The following is a 24,225-nucleotide window of genomic DNA, read 5'->3' as shown; positions in this document are numbered from 1 at the left end:
GAAGGCAATGGCAAACCACTCCATTAATAATGCCAAGAAAGTTATTACGTGTGTTTCATTCCATGTAATGACCACGACCCTCAGTCATGAGGAATAAGACTATGAAGAAGAACCTATTTATTAATGAATTCGTTTCAGGACGTCCGCGTGGGCGGCGGGCAGGCGGCGCTGAGCCGGCCCACCGTCCGCGAGAATGTGCGCGACGGCTGCGTCTCCCGCGCCGACTGCATGCTCTCCATCTGCCCGCCTTTTGTGAGTACTCACTGATTTTTACACCCCGACGCAAAAAGAGGGCTGTTATAAGTTTGACGTTAAATGTCTGTGTCTGTCTGTGTACATGGCACCGTAGCTTGTCAACGGGTGAACCGATTTGGATTTTTTTTTATTTGATAGCTAATTTTTATGCGGTGGTTCTTAGATGTATTTGATCAAAATCACTTCAGCCGTTATTGAAAGTCGGGGGTTTTTTAATTTGTCTAACAAATACATTTGTATAATTGACACTTGCGCGATGGGTTGGAATGGAGACATGTCGCTCGTGTGCAGGCGAGTAAGTAAGGAAGCATTTATTCAGCTACCACATAAATCCATTAACACTTAAAAATACAAAACATAAAATTACGAATAAAATATGTCAGCTAAAATGGAAACCAGCTCAGCATGGTGCCATGGTAACAAGCCAAGGCGCTGACTTTAAGCTGGGACCAAGTAAAAGTATTACTTTTTTGTAAAAAGGGGAATTTCGTCGTAAGTATTTCGTTATAAACTAGCGACCCGCGGCCCGGCTTCGCACAGCCGTAGGCTATTTTCTGTGTATAAACCTACGTTAAGAATTTGTCTGCCTATATAATAGTGAAAACATCATTAAAATCTGTTGCGTGGTTTAATAGAAGAACGCTTATAAAAGACGCGGCGGGCGACTTTGTTTTATCCTATGTAGTGATTAAGAATACGATGAACTTGTACTTGCACATGTATTTGGAGATCTTATTTAAAGCTTATTTCATTGCAGAGTAAATGCGTATCATCATGGGATCACACGTGGTGTGAATGTGAACGCGGTCGAGTCGGCCCCCACTGCGTTCCGGCGTGCGACTTCAACCCGTGCGGAGACAATGCTAGATGTATATCTGACGATAGCGAGAAGGGTTACAGTTGTCAGTGCGAAGATGGATACAAGATGACTGGTGAGTTTAGTGACTTAACTACTAAAGAAGTGCAAGTTTGAACTTGATCGAGTTGGCACTCATTGAGTCCCGGCGTGCGACTTCAATCCGTGCTGAGACAATGCTATGTATGATTATAGCGATGGGTTACAGTTGTCAATGCGAAGATGGACACAATATGACTGGTTAGTAAAGCGACTAATCTACAAAGTAGCGCCGTGTCGTATATATATATATATATATATATATATATATATATATATATATATAATGGGGTTATTTCCGCACTGGTGATAGCGAAAGGGGTTATTTTAGGGGTTTTTCAGATTATTTAATGCTAATCAGATACTTAATCAGCAAGCGGTGAAACAGGCCATTCATATAACAAAATAAATACTTCTAAGAAACCACTTTGTTGCAGACGAAGGTTGCGTGGTAATCGGTGCCGCAGTATGCCCAGGAGGCTGGTGGGGCGGCGAGGCGTGCGGGCCCTGCGACTGCCCCGCCACCGGCGACTACCACCCTCACTGCCACCCCACTACTGGGGCGTGTCGATGCAAGGTACCTAATCTCATTCATCCTAGTGACCTTTCTCACATCTGATCGTTTTCCTGGTGTCTTCCGCAACCGTAAAGCGTCGATGATGTCAAAGAAAATGTGGTAAACCAGACCCTGGGCCCCGACCCTTAACAGCTGAGAAAGTAATCGCGAAAACGCGTAGATGAGAGACAGGGGCTCTATTTGTAATAAATACAGTATCCATAATCGAATTCAAAGCGGACCCATTGTAAATACTACCATTTTCTGGCAGGAAAACCACTACAAACCCGAAGGCTCGGACATCTGCCTCCCGTGTCAATGCTACGCGGCGGGCTCCGCCAACAGTTCGTGCGATCTCTCCACCGGACAGTGCCACTGTCGCGGCGGCGTCATTGGCAGAGCTTGCGACGCATGCGCCAACGCTTATGCTGAAGTTGCCCCCAATAGTGGATGCGAAGGTAAAAGCGTTCTCATTCTCGTGTTGATTCGGCTAAATGAAATAGTTACAGCATTCAGAATTAAAAGTTTTAAAGCTCTTGTTCACATAAAGTTTTAAATTAAACTTATTTTTCTTAACGCTCTAATTGACTACTTCCGAGAAACTCAATTATCAGTGTTGTTATGTAATAAATTTCGAAAAATCGTTATTAGCACTAATAAAGTATTATCTGTGACGTTATTGGTTGGCGAATAAATAATATGAATTATTTAAATTAATTAATATAAATATACAGACAGAGGGATAGTTACAGCAAGGATAATCAATAAAAGCAAGAATAATCTACGCAACAACCCTTCTTAATAACAACTTCTACTAGATAAATATATTATGAGTTCACAAATTTAGAATAATCGTTGGTGGTAACTAAAAGTATAGTTAAGTAAACGATTATATACGTTTCTCATTGTTTCTCGATGTGAGAAATTTATCAAATATTTTTATATTATATCATGTCTTCAATAACATTTATATTTTTTTTATTTAGATTTACTAATTAGTACTAAAAGTTTTTTGTCACACTCCCCCAAAAAATGGTTGTTATAGAGTTAAAAATTGCTAACTCGGTAAAATTTTACAGTTGTCTACGACGGATGTCCGCGATCATTTTCACATGGAGTTTGGTGGCCACGCACTAAATTTGGTATTGAAGCCTACACAGATTGTCCTACAGGTAAATTCAATAAAGTTTATGACTTATTTTTTCTATATTGTCACTCTTAAACTACATATTAATTCTTATTTAACTTTATCTTATTAACTATTATTTTCTTTCTATAGGAACCAGTGGTAAAGCTACTCGAATGTGTGATGAAACTCAAGTGATACCATGGCAAGAGCCAGACATGTTCAATTGTACTACATCTACATTCTACCAACTCAGAAAACAGGTATGACTTATAAATTAAAAAAAACAAATCATATACATATGAGAAACATGGGCTGTGAAGCATATATAGATTTAGCATGAATATATAGATTTAGCGTGTCTTTTATTATGCATTTCAGCTTACTAAAATAGAAACTGGAGAGTTAACAGTGAACACATTCGTCGGAGTCCGCTTGGCAGAAGATCTGACGTCGGCTTGTATGAACACACAACACTTATACGGATCGGACATCCTGATTGCCGAAGGGATTCTGATGGAGTTACTGCAGTACGAGTTGAAACAGGCTGGATTGAATTTGACACACAGCCAGGACAAAGACTATGTTAAGGTAAAATTTACATTTTTAGTAAAAAAATTGTAATTTCTTCGATATAAATTCTCTTTTATAGATTCATTGATCGACAACATACCATATTTGTTACAAATCTCGTTGTTTGAGTGAAAAATATATATTGTTTTCGAAATATTGTCCTACTTTCCGTTTCCTTAAAAAAATAAACCAAAATAGTCGAAATATAGTTGCCTGTATGTGTATGTGTAAAATAAAATGTATAAATTCACGGGTTTAGAATCCAACTTTATGACGTCACTTATGCCCACTGCCATGCAAGCCGCATTTTTTTGGTTTTTTGAAAATATCTGATTTGACTAGATAGCAACTACCCTATTAAATTTCAAGCTGTCACTTAATTTACTGAGAAACACATAACATTTATAGTGAAATATTTGCAGAACGTAATAAAATCAGCGAACACAATTTTAAACCTGCAATATGACATGGAATGGCGGCGCATACGACAACTTACTGGTCACGGCATAGAAGAACTTCTGCAGAAGTTTGATAAATACATCTCAGTACTTGCAGAAAGCCAACATGACACTTATACAAGTCCTTTTGAGATCGTCACCGATGATTTGGGTAAGTTGAAACTTGAGAAACCTTGATATTCCTGAGTTTGTATATGGATGGTTTAAATTCACGTTTTCGGAAATTGACGAATAATGAACATCTTATTGTTTTATCTTATATATACTTTATCAAGTTCAGTTATTAAGAATAAAAAAATACGCCTAGTAAAATACTAGGCATACATTATTGTCAAATATTATTTATTGTATTCAGTTACTTATCTTTCATATTTTCATCCTTTTCAGTCATTGGAGTAGACATTGTCACAGCAGAATCGATATACGGATTCGAGCCCACGCAGCTCAATCGATACAACATCGAGTCATACACGACCGAAAGGGTAGTTCTCCCAGACACTTCAGCATTCCTCCACTCTCCCATACAAACTAGTTACTATGGCAACGGGAAAAGTAAGAAGAAGATCTCAAGTCCGACTGTGTCGTTTCCAAAATACAATAACTATGTGAAGAACAAGAATAAATTTGACAAGTACACGAGGATATTACTGCCATTGGATTTGTTGGGGATCGCTAATAGTAATTTACATGGTAAGTATTTATGTAGCATCTATTTTAGAAAAATTGTATTATCTTAAAGCGTAACTCATGACGTTTCTTATCAACAATGACCAATAAGATTTCATAGATTTTTTGATTTAATAAATATCAAGTCGATAATTTACTAACATCGAGCACTATTTGTTATTGCCCGATTTCAATTTTGCAGAAAATCTAGAAATGAACTACGAATGCCGAGCAGTATTCTCATACCTCCAATATTCGAGAAACACTTCCCAATTGATGCCACTACGTATGGACGAGTCAGTCAGTCAACGGTGGGGGGTTAACATCACAGTTGGCTCGCCGATCATACAGGTGGCGCTGTATGTGCCGGAATACGTGTGGATGAGGGAGTCTCATGAGGGGAAAGAGGAAAACTCTTTGGACAACAACATGGATGATATGGAAGGTAGCAAATATTCATTGTAAATTAGCTACTACCAGACTTAATTTAAACAGTATTTGTATTTAACTGATATATTTTTAACTTACATATAATGATATATTTTGCACCTTTACGTTACCTACATATAACTTTTCTATTTTTAGGAATAATATATACCAACAAAGGCCACCAAAATCAGGTTCCCAACCACATAAATACAAACCCACAAACTAAGAACACGTGGGCACATGATGACGAATCTAACCAAGAAAGCCATGGTCCCATTCTAATCCAACCGGCTTACAAGAAACAAGAGAAGAGTTCGTACACGAACGACAACTTACAAGAGAACGAATCCATGCTTGTTGCTGATAAAGTTGAGTCAGATGGTCCAAAAGTTATGGCATTGTCTATGGTCCCAGAAGACGTGCAAAATAAAGATGGCGGCAACTCCACTAAAGATGTTATGAAAAAGTTAGTTTACAAAAGTATGGGTGGGATAAGATTGAAAAGGCCTGTAAGATTGCAGATTTGGCTGGATATTGATGCCGAAACGTTCGGTTCAAGAACCAATCCGCAGTGTGTTCATTGGTCTACAATAAGAGGGTAAGCGACAAGGAAAGAACTATATTATTTCAATTATCTCTTTTGAATACTTTAAACACACGATATGGTCTCTATAATTAAGATCAAATTTATTTTCTTGATACTCTCCCTTAACTCTATAATAATTACTGAATATATACCTATCGTTCGGGCAGAACCATAATAAATTATACACCTACTCTTTCCTTAGAAATCACACTATCTCTATGTGAAAACCGCAAAAACGGTAGTTTTTGAAGTATAAGCATAATATTTTCTAGGTTCGGCGAATGGTCCCGAGTGGGTTGCCATACTGATATCGACTATGACTGGTCACCATACACGGGAGAGCCACTGCTTATCAACTGCACTTGCAATCATTTGTCCACCTTCGCGGTTCTCGTCGACGAGGTTGATATTGAGGTAATGGATCCCATAATTCCCAAACGGTTTAAATATCTGTTTTATTAATTTTCAAAATATGGGAAAATGTTGCTGACCACAGCCTATTTTGTTATTTACGAGTATATACATAGCGATTGATGTTCTTTAGTGTTCTTGCGGTACCAATTAATAAATGAAGTGTACCTCAAATATGTACACAACATAATAGTTTAAATATAAAACTAACTTATAGGAAACTAAGTACAAAGATATTATTTCAATTGAAATTTTATCAAGTAATCAAAAATCTGTTACCAGTTCATTCCGGAGCCGTCACTCCTAGAATCTGTGACATCATACACCGCATTCAGCCTCTCGCTCCCGCTCCTGTTCGTGACGTGGGCAGCGTTGTGTCTGATGCGAGGAGGAGCCGCCACCGTCTCCAACTCCATACACAAACACCTTATCTTCTCCATATTCATGGCTGAACTGCTGTTTCTCATCGCTTTGAAAGCTAGGTCGTCACTTGTACAAAATGAGGTATGTTTCTCAATCTCAATGTAATATATTTTTTCAAATTAGTATAAACCTTAAGCTTTGATCAAAAGAAATTGAGTATTCCAAGTTTAAAAGAGTATTATACGTATGCTAGCAAGTATTACTTGTAAGTTTGGTTTTGTTTACGTGACTAACGACGTTCTACATTCACCTTATCTTTTATCGTTACGGCTGAGTTTTCCTATTTCTCGTCGCATCGCATTATAACAAAAAACTGATTCTTCCCAGTTTGCATGCAAGCTAATAGCGATGGGCTTGCACTACTGGTGGGTGGCGGCGCTGGGGTGGAGCGCGTGCGACGCTTGGCAACTGCGGCGACTGCTCAGAGAACTCAGAGACGTGAACCACGGGCCTCTGGCGGCCCAGCTAGCTGTGGGCTATGCAGCACCTGCAGTGGCTTTGGCTTTGGCTGCCAGTCACCATCAGCATCAGTATGGAAACGCGTTGTTGTAAGTAAAATTCAAATGTTATAAATAGTCCCTCCCAAATTAAGGCCTAACCCTAAAGTTAAATATTAATAGAACCTCCTAAAAATAATCTATAATTATAACGTAAAAATGTTTGATACTAAACGATCTATTTTTAAGCATTTAGGATTACAATTTAGATCAGCCCCTTTATATTAGTAAGTTTTAATAGTGTAATCTGCTATATAAATATCTATCTCTTAGGATTGAAGAAGTCAAACAACAGGGGGTATCTGTTGTTTGTTTTCGTCAATCCTCACAGACAAAGGTCTCTTCTTTTGTGCTAGTCTTGTTCGTTATTAACTTTGTGATCGTTAGTACAAAACCGTCAATATTGTCTTTAATTTTGGTTATTTTCTCAGCTGCTGGGTGAGCTGCCACGAGCCGGTAGTGTGGTGGGTGGTGGTTCCCGCAGGCACATACGCTATCGCAACATTGGCGAGCTTAGCGGGAGCTACACGAGCGGCCTTCACTGTGCGCGATCACGTCACTGGCTTTGGGAATCTGAGGTACCTATCATTATTGTGTGCTTGTGCTCTCAATATCCCACATTAGGGCTCATTGGTATATAGGCAACAGCTTTTGTTATTACCTACACAATTGGTTTAGGAATACTATATTAACGAATTTATGAAAATCCTCTACTAGAGCCACGGGAGTCGGGCGGGCAAACTAAATACACATACTTATATATTTTTCCGCAGAATGCTACTAGCCGTCAGCATCATTTGCCTGCCATTGGTCTGCGCAGCGTGGGCCAGTGCTTTACTTCTCGGCAGCGAAAATGGCGCCAGAAGAGACGTGCTCAGTTCTGTGCTGGCCGCAGCCGTAGCTTTACATGCTGTGGCCGCCGCACTCGGATACATAGCCTTTAATGTCCGTGTCAGAGATAACCTCAGAAGGTAAGTTACATGTGTTTCTCACTTCAGACTATTAATTTCTCGCTCGAATACTTAATTTTATATGTTTCTCGCTTGAGACTAATCATTTCTCAGCAGTGACATTGATGCTAGAGGAATGTGATATATTTATGTCGTCATTACTTCAAATAGTGAATTTCTAAATTAATGATTTTCCTTACAGAACAATTCTTCGATGCCTCGGAAAGAAAGTCCCACTGGCAGATACTTCTATCATAGTCAGCACCAGTGCTCAGAATCTATCGCAAATCAACAGGTGAGTGACTGGATATTTGACTTGATGGCATAAATAAATATTTACATAGGTACAACAACCTGTCCATTGGAGATAAAGTTAGAAATCGAATATATAAGAGAACAATGTAATTATTATTTTAAGAAAAAGGCTACAAAACGATTTTCTTGAGAATTTGTATCTACCCTCGTCTACTGACCGCAGAAGCCCGCACAGCAGAAGACCGAATTAAAATTGTTTATGCATTCTTCGATTCTTCTTAATCGAGAGGTTAAATCAATGATAAACGATGTATCACAGGTCGGCACTCGCGTACCACAGCAGCACTGAGCCGGGCCGCCAGCTCCGCAACATCGGGATATCAGCCTCCTCCACCACCTCGCGGTCCACCACCAAGACCAGCTCCAGTCCCTACAGGTAAATTGGCTAAAAGAGGCTCCACTCATCTGTTACTTTTTTCTAATGTCAAAACCAAAAAACAATTTAATCAGAACCAAAAAATTGTAAATCGTGAGCCTAATTAAGTGATGAATTAAAGTGATATTGATATACCTTTATGCGTTTAATATTCTTAAACGTAAGTAGAAACTTGTGACTTCCTTCTTCCTAGGAATATAGAGAATTTCCTTTCTTTCCAAGGAAAATAGAGATACATGAAAAAAAAGAATATCAGTAAGTACCAGAACTTTTCAGCCACTTTTCACATCACTACTTTAAGTTAGCACCTACCTACGGCCCGACGAAGGAGTGGCAACTTTATGAATTATTAACAAGAAAATGACAGTTCAAAACTTCTTTTAAAAATTTCCGATTGTGATCGCAAAGTCGATTTTATGTTTTTTTTTTGTCCAGCCGCAGTGATGGGCAACTACGTCACACGAGCACGTCGACGTCAAACTACAACACTAGCGCGAGCGACATGCCGGCTTATCTAAGAGGATTTGACTCATCGTTACATTCCCGGAGAGATGGTAAGTTTATCTCAGTAGAAACGATTCCATTTGTTTTTCGTTTTGCAAAGTTTAAGCCCGAATATAATGTCAGTAAGAAAATACTTATTGTTAGGCATTACTGTCTAGACAGGTGTAAGTAGTATACAATCGCAAATTACTCTGCATAAACCTTTACATCTCGGATATAGAGGTTAAATCGCAATGAATTAGATAACTTGATATGCTGTCGACTGTTCAGCAGTTTCCATTTTCTGCATAGTCTCACTTTTGTCACTTGCATTTTGCACCAGACGAAGGCCGCCGCCGGCGTAAAGCAGCAAGGGAAGAAACAGGGGAAACCGAGGAAGCCACAGAAGCGACTGACAGTGATAGCGACCACAGCGCGAGGAGTTTGGACCTCGCGTCTTCTCACTCTTCTGATGATGATGAAACTAGCACTAGACGGTCCAGGTCTTCTCATCCGCCTTCTGCAAGCAGTAAGTCTTCTTTCGATTGCTTAACATGTTTTTTACTGTGATTTCTAAGTTTATGCTTCTAAGCTATCCAAAGAACACTGACAGACAACCGACAGTATAAATCAAACTTTGTAAGTTGCATAGGTACTCCCCAAAGGTGCTACTTATTTTAGAGTCTCTCTGAGATCTGAGATTTTTCCCAATTTATACTTCACCCGGCACACCATATGCCACTTTTCTTCTCTCTTCTCTTTATCTTCAGCCTCCTTAATTTTCAAACCATTGGCATACATACCTTTGACAAAATCGAACCACATTTGTTACCACGTATTTAATCGTGGATACAAAAAAGTTCTATACCATATCCTCTCATAGTTGTCGTACGACTAATGGAAAAAGGCATAACTGATATAGGTAATAACAGCATCCTCAAAGAAGGCAGATATCAGGCAAGCGCCCGTCTATACGACATATCCAAATAAAAAACGAAAAGTTCCACAAGGTTTCGGTATTTGTGTCCTACGCTGTGATAAGTAACGCCACAGTTTTATTTTCATTCACGGAGATTTAGCAGAAACGAAAGTCACGTTATTTCTCTTCTTTCGTATCGTTTTCTATCGCAACCACTGATGTCATGACTTTTATGAATACCTATACCGCCATCTAGTGGCAAACATACGTTGACAGTAGATGTCGATGTCAACAGAAGAGCGAGGCTCGAGCAGTGCGGGCGGCAGCTTCCTGCCCAACATCACGGAGGGCGCGCTGCTCGGCGTCGGTCGCTCGAGGTGGCCGCCGCATGTCAGAGATGGTGCGTAAACTATACTCTTATTACTGTAAGCCCTTAATGTGAAAGTTTTACATGCTAAAATAGACAACTTTTCTCGATTAGCTTAGCTTAAGAATTAGCTCCCGGCTCACTAATATAATCGGTATGTAGATACCTATATTTCTCCTTAGGATCATCCAAAATAACTAGGTAAATATGCTTATCATCCCGAATAATAAAGTATTTATTTTAGAGCATACCAATCGTGATATTTTTACAACGATTTTTCCAACAGAAACCAACCACACAGAAATGGGTCGCTGGTCGCAAGAAACCGGGTCGGACACGGAGGGTTTGAACCCGAACATGGCCTCCCCCTCCCCCAACCCGCTGCCCAACCCCGACCTAACTTCGGATGTGTACCAGCTGAGTCGACACCGGATGAAGCCCTCGATATTGGAGAATGTCCATGACACGTATGTGGCTAGTGTGGATGCGTCCAGACTGCCGCTAGACAATAGGTACGTATTTAATATCTATTAAGTGACTGTTTCTCAAAATCTAACTAGAACCTTGATTGAATGTGGAATAAAAATTGGAAACTTAAAGTGAATTACAAAAATATTTTTCTTGTCAAATTTATTCAACAGTAGCGACGCCTTTATCCTGCCAAATAAAATTTGTTCCTCTATAGTTACCTACTCTACTACTACTTCTCGATATGTAAGACGAACAAACACTACGTAACAAAAACTTTCTTATTAATGACATTTTTATATAGTTATATTGTTTGATTTGAATAATTATATAATTCCCAACAGATACGGTGTTATGGAAGAGGAGCTGATGTACGGAGTCTTACCCAACGACACTGAGAAGCAAGTCCCGTACGACCCCAACTACCCAATCTCCCCCACCATGTACAGACTACCCACCAACCCCTACGGATCCAAAACCTACCTCCCTTCCAGAACATCAGATTACGGCTACAGCCCTACCAAATACCTCAGCACAGACGCAAATGTCTACGGATCGAGGGACTTCACTGGAGTAACAACGAGAGAACACGAGGGATATCCTTCTCGGGATTTCAGGGATTCCGGCATTGCCACGATGCTGAAGAATGATTACCAGAGGAAAATGGAGAGTCACTATGGAGGAGACTACACGGAGAGAATGTCGGAGGGGTCCGATAAACATCATCCTCATGATAAATATCTGTTCCCCTATACAGGTTAGTGTTATCGGGTAAAATATAGTTTGTGTGGAGTGGATATAATATAAATATATGAGTCAACACTACATAAAAATAATATTGCACATACCTCTATTGCCATGTTACATACCTATCTATACTTAGGTAAGTAAGTAATCTTTTATAGCTTTAAATTAAATTCAAAAAAGTTAAATTAAAAGTTAAAGTAATTTCAAGTATACTTTTTATGATTTGTCACACATGATTTCTCAATTATATTTCAAATAAGTATTCTATTGCTTAATAGATAAGCCATATTTATTTGCTTTTTTTTTCTAAGCTTGAGTTTCCACGAAAACACACATTTTGAATGCAAAATTTTTGATTCACCTGAAATAGTAATGACACAGAAATAAGAGTTTCAACTTGTGTGCGTTGTGTGTTCCTTTTTGTGTGATCAGCTTTTGATTTGTTATTTTGCCATAGCCGAGGAAGACCACGCTACTTTACGAGCTACTACCCATCCACCGCAGACCCTAACTAGTGACCTGGCACATTCAGGTAAATCCTAATGCCAGTGGTTTTTTTTTGCATTTTTATGACCTTAACTGTAGAATTGTATTGTAGGATATGTATCCTGTAATAAATGTTTATTAATTATCTTTTTAGTGATAGTGTAATTATTTTTATCTTTTTTGCTTTGTGTATGGTGTGTCACTAGTGTGTTAAAAAATTTTTGTTAAAAAATCTTTGTTTCTCGCATATGTCTCATTCTGGATAATAATAATAATATATATTTTTAACAATAGCTATAATTAGTAAAGTGAGTTAGGAGACTCTTGCAGCACACAAGAAAATATTGACAGTGTATTTTCTTTTTGTCAGGAGATTCCCAACCGCAAATGGGGGCGCCACTAGCTAGTATGGGCGAAACGAGCGAGTAAGCAAACATTATTATAATTATTATCTAACGTTTATTAAGAAGCATGTTTCATAATGTTTGCATGAATAAATTGACTGGAGTCATTAATTTTGTAAGAACCTGATGTTTAAATGTGTATCTAACATTAGGTATATCTGTAACGAAGTTATAATTTAAAATTGTCTAGATGGTGGCGGTTATATGAGAAACACTCACTGTAACTCATCTTTTGCTTTGCTAACTGGTGGTGTTGCCGCGTGCAAATATCATCGGTCATCGTAGAGAGGAGGTAACTCAACATTTCCTGCATGGATTCATTTATTTTTAATTAAGCCTGAGCATTAAGAGTTATAACTTGACATTTTCGAAATACAAATGGCGTAGTTTGCGAACATGGCTAGATTGTTGATATAAGAGCTAGACTAATAATAAGTTGATAGTCTGACTTAGATATACTAGTTTAGAATGCTTACCTACATTTTTAAAATAAAATACTGAGTAGATAGATGTTAGTTTTGAGCCAATCTAGGTGGTACCAATTATGGTTGCTACAATAGACAAAAAAAAAATTCAATAAATAATGGAACTGTTAGTTAGACGACCATCAAAGATAATCCAGTAGGTACATATCGCATCCATGGATATCTATGCTGGTTTAGAATTTCCAAAATACGCTTTTATATTAATGCTTGGATCACTTTGAGTAATATTATTATTAATAATTTACTTTTATCAATTTAACTACACGAATTATAATTTCGAACGAAGATAATATTATAGGTAAGTATATGTTTTTATTTATAAATGTATGTTACAGGAAATCTACTACTGAAGACGATGCAGAGACCAGAGTATAGCTCAAGAATAGTACAAGATTTCCTATGAATCTCAGTAATTTGTTAATTTTAATTTAATTAATAATATTAATATTACCTATATTAATAATACCTATATTAATAATATTAATATAGGTATTATTATTTTATTTAATATTACCTATTCTAAATAGCATTAATTTTGCAAAGACTGTTTTATACAATCAGTACCCACTGCCATAGTGTAGTAAACTATTTATTTTATTTGTGTATAATTTAAGTAGAAGTGGTTTACTCAAGTAAATTTAATATTAAAAATACTCAATATCTAAGTGAGAATTAATTGTAAATAACAAGCATGATCTGCAATAATTTCACCATATTTGGCGCCATCTGCTGTATCCGTTTGGAACTAAAATTCTTGTGATCACATATTTTAATACTTCAATTTGTCTGTGACTTCAATTCAAAATAAACTGCACAACACAGTAAATAAAGTAACTAATTCAGAAACTGCTCAATTTTTACATGGTTTTACATGTCTGCTCAATACGTTTACAACATAAATACTTATATCTTTATGTATAGCGACACGTAACACATGAGTTCACGATACCTAATTGCGATAAAATATCTTACAAACATACGATAACAAAGTACTCAGTTGGTCTCATGACAAGAACCTATTGTCTGACATTGGTGCAATAGTAATTGCACGTGACAATCTTAGCTATTTTCGTTTTTATATGAATTCATAGAGCTGTAAGTACATAGAACAAAACTGAATAGTAGAGTAATATGACTTTGATATTACTATACCGGGAATAGTGCAAAGATGTTTTTTTTTATTTACTTATTTAAATTATTCTCGTATATGTATGATGTAGGTATGGCATCTAAAGTCACTATGTATATAATAAAATACGCCTTTTAGAACTTTTTGAAGAAACAGTAGGTATGTGCGTTTTATATTTAATTTGATTAGTGAAATTGTTTCGTTAGACTTTCGCAGTAAAATAGGACCTTTATGTCTGTAGGTACATTATAAGTGGGCATAAGAGAAGTTGGTTAAAGTAGGTGAATCAAAAAGTATTTAAAGTAGGTATTTCACAGAAATATTTTTATACTTGTAAGAAACCAAATCTAGGAACTTATTCGTTATAGTTTTAGAAACGCTGCACAGAAAACAAGAAACATTTTGAAATTAATTTCGATTATTAAAAATGCACATAATAAAGAGGTATTGAAAAATATATATTCCAATAAAACTTGGAACATCGCCTTTTAGTTTTACATTTGTATAGTGATAAATCTTTGATGGGATTGATAGTTCGAATAAAATAAAATTAAGCAGTTGTATGTGTGTACATATGAATAGTGTTGTGTGCGTTTGAGCATTTTAACGAAGAGTCCACCTATTTTGTATGTAAATAATTTTTACACTTTGTAGCGGATAATTAAGTAGACAATGTAAGAAGAAGCTTTATTTAGATTACTATAGATCTGATTGCCATAATAATTGTTTAACGATTTTTTGTATTATGCATGTACCGTGTGGTTTTAACAGATTTTCATAAGACTTTCGTGTCTGAAATAGTGGTTAAGCAGAAGCGGAGATAACCGTGAAAACCACACAAACTCGCCCCTCTGCTAAACTATATTGATCGACTCGACAAGCATTCGCATTCATTTCCGTATCAGTGGTTTCACTTGATCAAAAATTATTAAAGATTAATTAATAAACCAGTAATTAGATAGAATGTCTCCCTGTTGTTATTTTCATTAGATATATATCTGCTCTGATTTACGCTTTGTGTGTTAGATTTTAATTCAAATTATTTATTATTGTACCCATTCAGGTTTTTTGAACTCTCAACTATATACATTCCATTTTGTGATGTTTTTATTGTTTTTTAAAGACTATTTGGAAAATTTGTAAGTAGTTTTGTCGATGGACCCTGTGTTTATATTGAAATAAAATATTTTATTGCTAAATTTTCTAGTTTTCATTTACGACATGAGCATGAGCAAGTTCTATTAGATTAACAACAATGTGAAAGTAGAAGTGAAGAGTTTCTGACGTTGTCCTTTAGTTCATATCTGGGATTCCACATATTCAACCTTACTATTAAACTATATTATACTAGTCCATAAAACGCCTACGGAGACAAATTGCGAATTGTGAAGGAGTCTGCAGGTTGCAAACACGCGAGCCGCGTCATCATCAATCTTGTATGTCAGCCGATAAATCGGCTCAACATACATACGTTTTACTAAACGAGCTCTTTTTTGGTTTCCCATTAAGTCGTGTACAGACGGTAGCCAGCAGATCATAGTATCATCTGCAACGAACTAGTAGCCTCTGATCGATCTGAATAGTTATAGCAATTATATAATTTAATAAATACCCGATTCAATGTAGCTAGAGTCGGCCATTTTGAGATGCTGACGCCCAAGATGTCGTCAACAGCCATCGCTAGTTCATCCTCCACCCGTAGAGGTCGTTCGCAACAGATCAAGTTGACGTGTATTTAATTTACGAATCCATGTCAAAGAGGCAAATTAGGTATTTTGGTGTTCCCAGATATCACTGTCTTAATCTTGGTACGTCGTGTCCAAAAAATTCATCCTGAGTTACAAATGGAAACGATAATAACATTCCATATGTGGACCATATAAAATAATAAATGTAATGTTGTGAGAACTTCCACTTCTTCGCGTGTCGATCGTAAATACAAGTGCTCTAATTAGTCGAAGGCTTCATCAGCAGTCATCAAGTTAGCCTGAGTACTGGTGTTTGGGTACTCGAGACAGGTGAGCAGATGAGCCAACAATTGGAGGAGAAGCCATAATTAAAAACTGATAGGAACATCTAAATTATCTAAAGCTAGGCGGTTTTTAGGCTAGCTAATCCTAGGCGGTTTTTCCATTGTGGTTAAAAACAGAGTAAAGACAAGAATACAAAATTTTAGGCTAGCTAATCCTAGGCGGTTTTTCCATTGTGGTTAAAAACAGAGTAAAGACAAGAATACAAAATTCTTGAGAACCTTGTTAAACTTCTGATGACAGAAAACCGAAACGACTACAAAACTTTTATCTATTTATTCATCAACATACATAATATCTACATTTGCACAAATATTTTAACTTAGAATTACATCAGTAGACCGATAATTATGACTGATATAATACTTTTATCCATGTTTGTTCCACCCCAGTTAGATTGGGTTCTTGTGCCAGAGAATGAATTTGGGGCACCATAGACAAGATAGGTAAATATTGAATGATAACCATAGTATTCATATCGCGAACCTTAGGATATGCTATGGATATGACTTTACAAGTACAATAAATTAGTAAACAGGGAAGCAAAACTAATATTTACAATTGGAAGTAACAATTTCTGACAATTTTCTTTCCAACATTTATGTAAGAGAATAGAAAAATTAAATACTTATTGACATCTCATTTTTCCAAAATCTACAGGATTATCATAAGGGAACTCTCAACTTGCGGTAGTAATATGTAACATGATTTTATAACTACAATACAATACAAATGTGTCCATTATTGAAAAATATCTTATTCTATGCCAAAAGTATAATAATTTATGTACAATATTATGTATCACTCGGGCTATTAACTTGACAAACCAATCAAAGCTATAAAAACTGATTAGGCTATAAAAACTGATTAGGTCTCATGGAATGTTTTAAGCCTTTAACACAACAATTAGATATCATTGCAACTATAGCATGACCACTTTATTGAGCCCTCACCTGCGAGGGTATCAAGAAGGTTGCGACCAGCTGATCCCTGCCTTCCACTTCCACTCTAAATACCCTTTGTCGCCTATCCCCCTCGCCTCTATCACCCTGCGCGCGAAAACTCAGTTAAGCAGTCCACCTGCAGTATTGATTACTGATTTCATAAATACATGATTTGAAAAGATATTCTTACAATGTATATCATAATTGTTCAAATAAAGACCTGCAAAATGAAGTTACAAAACAAAAGTCTATAGGTAAGTAAACATGTCAAAAAACACTCCATACAATCAAAAGCTGTCAAAATCTGAGACCTTAGCACAAAATGCAGTAAATAAGTTACATGTCTAACAACACCTATTACAACTAGATAATATTATGAATGGTATAATTTGTTTACAAATAGATTAAAGTGCTAAGATCAGATTTTTTACAATATATTGAAATTAATTAACAATGTAAATAGCACACATCAAGATATATGTGTTATATAGTGCATACACAAGTGGTCTCTGTAAGGTACCTGATTGCAAACTTATCCTGGGATTTTATTTCGATCGTTCAATTTCAAGCACTGGATATATTGAATTTTAAGTTTAGATGGAGCAATGGCTGGAGCAATCCAGTGCTGAGGTACACTGAAAAAAAAAACAATTATTAATTAATTACCTATATAAGCATTACCTAGAAAACCTTTATTTTCCTGTGTGTTTACATAATTGTCATAAGTATCTAATGTTGCAAAGGAAATAACACAATTATATGATAAAAAGACTATTAGGGATATGCCATGACATACAAAATATATTCACAATGAAAAACATATTCCATTCATATTTGAACAAATTTAGATTTTTTGTTTTTGTCGTAAACACCTCCCAAATAACTATCTGCTTGACTAGTCACCACAATAACTAGAATTAGGATGTTTAAAAATATTAAAATGTTGAGCATTTGGTCACAATTATACTATTCAGTGTCCTATTTCACACTGTACTTATTTACTAAATGAAATTAGCCCTGCTATATCTATGCTCAACTTTATAATGAAAACATATAATGAAAATTCTAAGTCCTGAGAACCATTGACGGAAAAATGTGATTATAACTCCAAAAATATTTTATGCAGCGGAAAAGTGATCTAAAGGAATGCTCATGGTAATATGCAATATTAGGCTCTGGCATCTTAAAAAATAGGGCTTCATTAGGTAAAAAAAAAAACGTCAAAATTTTTCTAAGTCCCAAAAAGTGTGCACCCTTTCTTATACCCTAACCAAAATATTTTATAAGAAATTACACTTACACTTAATTCAATGTATCTTCTTCTTAAGTTACTGGCTGCCCATTTTGACTTTGGATGTCATGTATATTCCAACAATGAGCCCGAATAACCCGATGGCAGATCCGAAAATTTCTATGATTAGAATTTTCACAAAAAGGGCTGCATTTGCTGCATCTGCTAGGGCTGCTCCTGAGCCCACAATTCCCACAGCAATACCGCAGAATAAGTTGACTAGGCCTACAGCTAGACCTGATCCAAACAAGATGTATCCAGCCATGAAGTTAGTTGCTCTGATCTTAGCGTCAGTTGTGTCCTCGTCATATTTCTCCAGCATTCCCGAGAGTACAATAGCAGTGATCAATCCATAAATGGCAACAGCTTCACAGAAGATGACGGAGATCAAATTCTTGGTCTTGATCCTGGGAGCTTTCACACCTCCGCCCACTATGCTCGTTCCGGTGGTGTGGATTCCCATCGCGGCGCCCACTACGGATAGCGCCACGGCTAGGGAGATTCCCAGCGCTCCCCACATGTAAGGAGAAGTATTCTCGAGGAACCATCCTAAGCTGATAAGCTCACCCTTCCCGGAGAACAGGTAGAATCCAGTGAATATAACGAAGGCGATGGACGCGAGGAGCACAAAGAGGTATGTTAAAAAGTATCTCATTTTGAGATATTTAATGAATAAATTGGACCTTTTTACCCGTTATTCCCGATTGGGACGGCCTTTTTCGCCCAATATTTGCCTTGACAGAAAACTAAAAATTCAGAGGTCTTGTGATCACAAGATGTCAGAGACAATACAGTGTTGCCAGCCATTTCATAATAAATTATTCACTCATTCATTCAATAAGGGCGACATACCATACCTATTTCTACTTTGGATTTGCACAAACTAAACTAAGATTTAATAATGTCAAGAAGATTGGCTGAGTTTCGTAGAGGAAACGTGAAGAAATAAATTATTAACTTAACAATAAATACCCTCGGTTCGAGTGATTAACAGTCAACTCTATGGTTAAATCTAAATGTCAAAAATCATGCATGCATGCAATTAGGTTAGGTGTCATTCATTTTCATTCATTCATGAAATTTAATCGGCGTCTGATGGTTTGACTTTATTTTCTTGATTTTTTATCAAAATATTTGGTTTTTCATAATGTAAATCTTAAATTGTTTTGAGCTCGTGCTAAGTGTAGTGAGTAGGGTGAAGTGAAATATCATAAAATGTATCATTAATGCAACTATGAAGTCCTTGAAATCGCTACACCAAGATGTTGTCATTGTACGCTCGATTAATTGTTCGTCACTCTTACCTGTTTCTTTTTATCTTGAGTGTAATTTCCACCGTTCTCACCGTGATCCCAATGGTGTGCCATGACTTACCATCTTTTTCCGAACCACTCATCGGGTTTGAGACTCGCGGGACTACCTTAGCGCATCGCTTTATAGCATGGGAAAATCTAATTTACGAAACAAGACCTTCTAGAAAATTGGCCGTAAATCCCAAAGAAATTGAAGATCAAATCCGCATGAATCAGACTTACTATAATAAAACAAGGCAAGACAAACCCAGATCAGGGCATGGACGAGCAGGTAAAAACAAAAATCGAAAGAAAAAGAAAAAACCTAAACTGAACAGCACAGGTTTTGAGAAAACAATATTTGACTCCCCAGATATAAATATATCCAATGGCCATGTTCACTGGGGCTTTGGGAAGAATATGTCCCATGAAAGTGAGAATACTGTTATTAATAGAGATCACATTCGCAAACAGTGGGTCTCATTGAAAGAAATGCAACTCAAACCTGAAAAACCTATCCATCACAATTATGCTTCGGGTACCTGTGGAGCACCAGTTTTTGATTATGCACATTTGGTTGTCACAAGTACTGATGACTCTTCTTTGCTGACATACCCAAATATAGCCCGAATGTGCAAGCTGCAAACATTTCTCATAGAAGCAGGAGAAGATGAATATTACAAAGTGTGTGAAAGGGCCAAACATACAGATAAGTTGTGTTGTCCAATATGGAGTGTGCCAAATTATATAGCTTTAATATCTGACAAGAGTTCTTGTGAGAACTTAACTGAAGTGGATGTGAATAAGACTGTGTCTATTTTGAAAAATTGTGCAGGATATTTTCATAATTTTACATTAATGGCCTCATGTGACTTAGACCGCTGCAAAGTGCCAAAATATTGTTCCCAACATGATGCTATTTACAATATGTTATTTTACCTCATAGATTCAGATGCTTTTTCACCTCTCGACTTTACCCAAACCTTTGTCAAAAGTTCAATGATATTCTTGCCATTACCATATAGCAGTACCACATTGCCATATTATGAAAAATTACAAAGTTCAAATTTATCTTATGAAAATATTATTATACCAGCTATAGATTTTGGATTAAAAAATGCACTTTTCGATTTATGGATAGTACAAGATGCATGGTTGATAGCCCTGGGTGGAATTTTTGTATTTGTGGGTGTTTGGTTCTATAGCAAATCTCTAATTCTTACTTTGCTTTTATTTACAGCCATCACATATTCACTTGGAATAGCATACTTCTTGTATGTTTATGTGTTCAATTTAGAATTCTTTCCATTTATGAATTTATTAGTAGTAGTTATTGTGATAGGAATTGGAGCTGATGATGCATTTATCTATGTTAAAATATGGAGCATGATTACAAAGCAGCTCATAAAGGATAACATAGCTAGTGAAGAAAATTGTTTGACTGATATCAAAAATGTATCTAGTGCTGGTGAAACGATTCTTGTACAAATATTAGAAGAAACTTTAAAACATTCTATTGCAACTATTTTTATCACGACTTTGACGACTGCCATTGCATTTTTTGCTTCATATGTAAGCTACATTCCTGCTATCAACTGTTTTAGCGTTTTCGCTGGTACAGCAGTTCTTGTGAACTTTTTTTTAATGGTAAGTTGGTTACCTGTATCAGTATTTATAATAGATGTTAAATTATCTATAAATAAGGGAAAGTTTTTTGATATAGTTTATAAAACTGTTAATGAAGTTTGGGAAGATATCAGAGTTTGCATGAGTAGATTTATTATTGTCTGTGTTACAAAACTGCACATAGTGTTTGTTATAGTACTGGGTGCTATTGGTATTTACAGTATTATTGTAGTTTTCTATTACCCTGGTCTCCAGTTGCCGGATTCAAAGGAATTTCAACTTTTCCAACATTCACATCCATTTGAGCTATATGATATAGAGTATAGAGACAAGTTTATATTTGAAAAATTTGGTAGGTATATTGGTACAGGCAGCAAAATGCCTCTAAGATGGATTTGGGGTGTCAAAGCCATTGATAATGGAAATCACATGAACCCCTTCTCTACTGGCCATTTAGTTTTTGATGATAGATTTTCAGTATCTGATCCTAAATCACAGCAATGGTTGTTAGAATTTTGTTCTAAGATCAAAGCTCAGCCTTTTTACCAGCAAACATTGGGTCCTCTGTTGCCAAATTGTTTTATCGAGAGTTTTAAAGTATTTATGAGCAGAAGGTGTATGGATTTTGTTGACAAAATTAATAGATCTCCATGTTGTGAATCATCTAGTTTTCCTTATAAGAAAGAAGTTTTTGATACATGTATAATTGAGGCTATGGAATCATTGTATCAGACACCAAGCACACTCTTTATGCCTGGTGTTGCAGGGCCTAAATTTTTCAGGACTGAATCTCCTACTATTGCAGCCATTGTGGTAGAGTTTGAAAGTGTAGTCCCATATACCATGTCTTATAAGACAATGCATAATTTCTTTCAACATGTCGAAAATTGGACTCAACACGAATTGAAGTCTGCACCTCCAGGTATGACTTGTGGATGGTTTCTATCTGATCTTCAGTTTTATGATTTACAAACTACTCTTGCCAGTGGAACAGTTATAGCTTTAATATTATCTGCCAGCTTAGGATTTGTAGTTCTTATTCCTGCTACTTTCAGTTTTATTGTAAGTATTTGTGCACTCACAGCAATTGTTTTCTCTTCAACTGTTACAATAGCAGTCTTAGTTATGAGTGGTTGGAAATTAAATATTTTAGAAAGTGTTGCGATCTCGACATCGGCCGGGTTGGCTGTCGACTTCAGCCTTCATTATGCTTTAAGCTATACAAACTCCAGTGGACTAAAGTTGGCAAGAGTTAAATATGCATTAACCTCATCAGCTGGGCCGACCGCGGCGGCTGCGTTGACTACTTGTTTTGCAGGTATATTTTTATTGCGCTCGAATCTTCTGCCATACTCACAAATTGGCACGTTTTTGGCTTTGATTATGACATTTAGCTGGGTGTATGCTACATTTTTCCTTTGTTCTATGCTGTATATATGTGGTCAAAATAATCCTAAGGAACCTCCGGTTGAGGACAGGAAATCTGTGTCGCGAGTTAGTTCCATTTGTTCAGGGGTTCCGAATTTAGAGAGCCATGAATTGGAGCACTTGGCTGACAGCAATCGTACAAATCTTACTCACTCCCAAAGTCATTCAAGTATCAGTGCAACAACTGTAGTTTTACATGACGATTATGAAAATCCACATAGTAAGGTTGATAAGAAAGCTAGCAATAGCAGTAATTTAGTTTGTTACAATGACTGAATGTTTAGTTTAAGAAATAATAAATTAGTATTTACAAGATCTATTTCGATGAATTTTTCTGAACACGACAGTATTATTTATCAAGTTTTGTTGATCTCATGTCATTTTGTATTATTTTTACACTTGTAAATAGCTAATTGAAATTTTCAAATGAACCTCAAGATGATGTAGTAATGATTACTGTGACAATAATTATCACGTAATAATTCTCAAACTAATAATAATAAGATCTAAAAAAATGAGCTTAGCTTGAGTATTTTGATAATTTCATTGTTCTTTATATCATTGAAATATATAGCTACCCAAATTATAATAGTTCCGTTTAACTTTTTCTGTAACTCAACCTTTTTGGATACATTATTCGCGATTTGAAGAGTCTCATAAAATTTACATCATGAAATAACAATAAATAAACTATCTACTTAAGTGCTACATGTTAGTTTAAGGAGGCCATGACTATCTCATTATATATTGTGTAAATAGAAATAACTAAGCTGAATATATTTTGCCAGATATATATATATGAAGATAATATGTGAATTGTCAATTCAAAATGATAAAACTAATAAGTTTGTTGTCAAGATAAATTCGATGTCTCGACTATGTGCTTATTAACACTTCGTAATTATCGCAATTTTTTATTTATTTATTTATTATAATTTATAACAAGCACTATTTTTTAAATAAATTTCATTCCACAACTTTAATAAGAGTTAAAAAATAATCAGTGTTATATAAAATATTGAAAAGACACAAAACCGAAACTGCAGTAGTTAATGCTCCACATGAAATATTAACACCGGTATATATCAAATTGATATATAATTATATTACTTTAAAAGTCTGACCAATGAAAGTTGACCCAGAGAATACTGTTTATGTTTTTAATTTTTTAATGCATGTGCCTAATGATCACGAACTGTTTGAATTAGTTCAATTTTTATCACTTCCAATACGCACAATTTATTTTGATGAGTCTGAATTCTCTTTTGTTGGCCCAGACTTTAAACTGTGCCATATCTAGGCCATGGTTATGTTAAGTTAGATCGTAATTGTAGGTATAATTGTATTTTAGCAACTAAGAAACAAGGCACTAACTGTTATATTAGTCTTAGAAATAACGACAAAATATAGATGTTTATGTGCAAAAATTACTCTGTTATTGGCCACTTGTTTCTTAGAAGCCACCTAATTAAAATTAGGTAGGTAAGTACTTTAAGAATTATTGTACTTAAAAGAAATAAAATGTTAACTTTTGTATATAACTATATGTTTTTATTACGAACACAACAGTACCGATGCGACGAAAAACTGAACCTGATTGTGTCTGAATC

At 36.0% G+C, this 24,225-nt stretch overlaps 3 protein-coding genes across 6 annotated transcripts in view; 2 read left to right on the top strand and 1 right to left on the bottom strand.

Annotated features, from left to right (window-relative positions):
- Positions 1-15,197, top strand: part of stan (starry night) — a 147,505-nt gene extending 132,308 nt beyond the window's left edge. For all 4 annotated transcript variants that reach the window (XM_053747116.2, XM_053747117.2, XM_053747114.2 and 1 more), the window contains 26 exons: positions 139-252; positions 1,013-1,187; positions 1,588-1,727; positions 1,978-2,164; positions 2,786-2,878; positions 2,986-3,095; positions 3,214-3,423; positions 3,828-4,014; positions 4,251-4,553; positions 4,732-4,974; positions 5,115-5,556; positions 5,817-5,958; positions 6,238-6,459; positions 6,706-6,926; positions 7,307-7,453; positions 7,649-7,846; positions 8,028-8,120; positions 8,400-8,516; positions 8,952-9,070; positions 9,343-9,528; positions 10,214-10,318; positions 10,572-10,797; positions 11,098-11,510; positions 11,958-12,032; positions 12,357-12,411; positions 13,211-15,197. In XM_053747116.2, the coding sequence (XP_053603091.1) occupies positions 139-252; positions 1,013-1,187; positions 1,588-1,727; positions 1,978-2,164; positions 2,786-2,878; positions 2,986-3,095; positions 3,214-3,423; positions 3,828-4,014; positions 4,251-4,553; positions 4,732-4,974; positions 5,115-5,556; positions 5,817-5,958; positions 6,238-6,459; positions 6,706-6,926; positions 7,307-7,453; positions 7,649-7,846; positions 8,028-8,120; positions 8,400-8,516; positions 8,952-9,070; positions 9,343-9,528; positions 10,214-10,318; positions 10,572-10,797; positions 11,098-11,510; positions 11,958-12,032; positions 12,357-12,411; positions 13,211-13,250 (4,563 nt within the window). In that variant the 3' untranslated portion in view covers positions 13,251-15,197. The remainder of the gene's footprint in view (positions 1-138; positions 253-1,012; positions 1,188-1,587; positions 1,728-1,977; positions 2,165-2,785; positions 2,879-2,985; positions 3,096-3,213; positions 3,424-3,827; positions 4,015-4,250; positions 4,554-4,731; positions 4,975-5,114; positions 5,557-5,816; positions 5,959-6,237; positions 6,460-6,705; positions 6,927-7,306; positions 7,454-7,648; positions 7,847-8,027; positions 8,121-8,399; positions 8,517-8,951; positions 9,071-9,342; positions 9,529-10,213; positions 10,319-10,571; positions 10,798-11,097; positions 11,511-11,957; positions 12,033-12,356; positions 12,412-13,210) is intronic.
- A 1,098-nt stretch (positions 15,198-16,295) lies between these two features.
- LOC128671040 (V-type proton ATPase 21 kDa proteolipid subunit c''-like) lies at positions 16,296-19,292 on the bottom strand. The gene is made up of 2 exons (XM_053747140.1): positions 18,279-19,292; positions 16,296-17,613 (listed from the first exon to the last, which is right to left on the bottom strand). Exon 1 carries the CDS (start codon positions 18,922-18,924, stop codon positions 18,307-18,309), a length of 618 nt encoding a protein of 205 aa, XP_053603115.1. The 5' UTR covers positions 18,925-19,292; the 3' UTR covers positions 16,296-17,613; positions 18,279-18,306.
- A 51-nt stretch (positions 19,293-19,343) lies between these two features.
- Positions 19,344-24,156, top strand: disp (dispatched). The gene has a single exon (XM_053747119.1). The coding sequence runs from the start codon at positions 19,532-19,534 to the stop codon at positions 22,889-22,891; it is 3,360 nt and encodes a 1,119-aa protein (XP_053603094.1). The 5' UTR covers positions 19,344-19,531; the 3' UTR covers positions 22,892-24,156.
- Positions 24,157-24,225: the final 69 nt, after the last annotated feature.

This window comes from Plodia interpunctella, chromosome 6, assembly GCF_027563975.2.
Source record: "Plodia interpunctella isolate USDA-ARS_2022_Savannah chromosome 6, ilPloInte3.2, whole genome shotgun sequence".
Taxonomy (NCBI): Eukaryota; Metazoa; Arthropoda; class Insecta; order Lepidoptera; family Pyralidae; genus Plodia; species Plodia interpunctella.
This window is presented reverse-complemented; position numbering and strand designations above follow the sequence as displayed.

What these genes read in the sequence shown, in the direction of transcription:
- LOC128671040 (XM_053747140.1), bottom strand. Translation starts at nt 18,924, where the DNA reads ATGAGATACTTTTTAACATACCTCTTTGTGCTCCTCGCGTCCATCGCC.
- disp (XM_053747119.1), top strand. Translation starts at nt 19,532, where the DNA reads ATGTTGTCATTGTACGCTCGATTAATTGTTCGTCACTCTTACCTGTTT.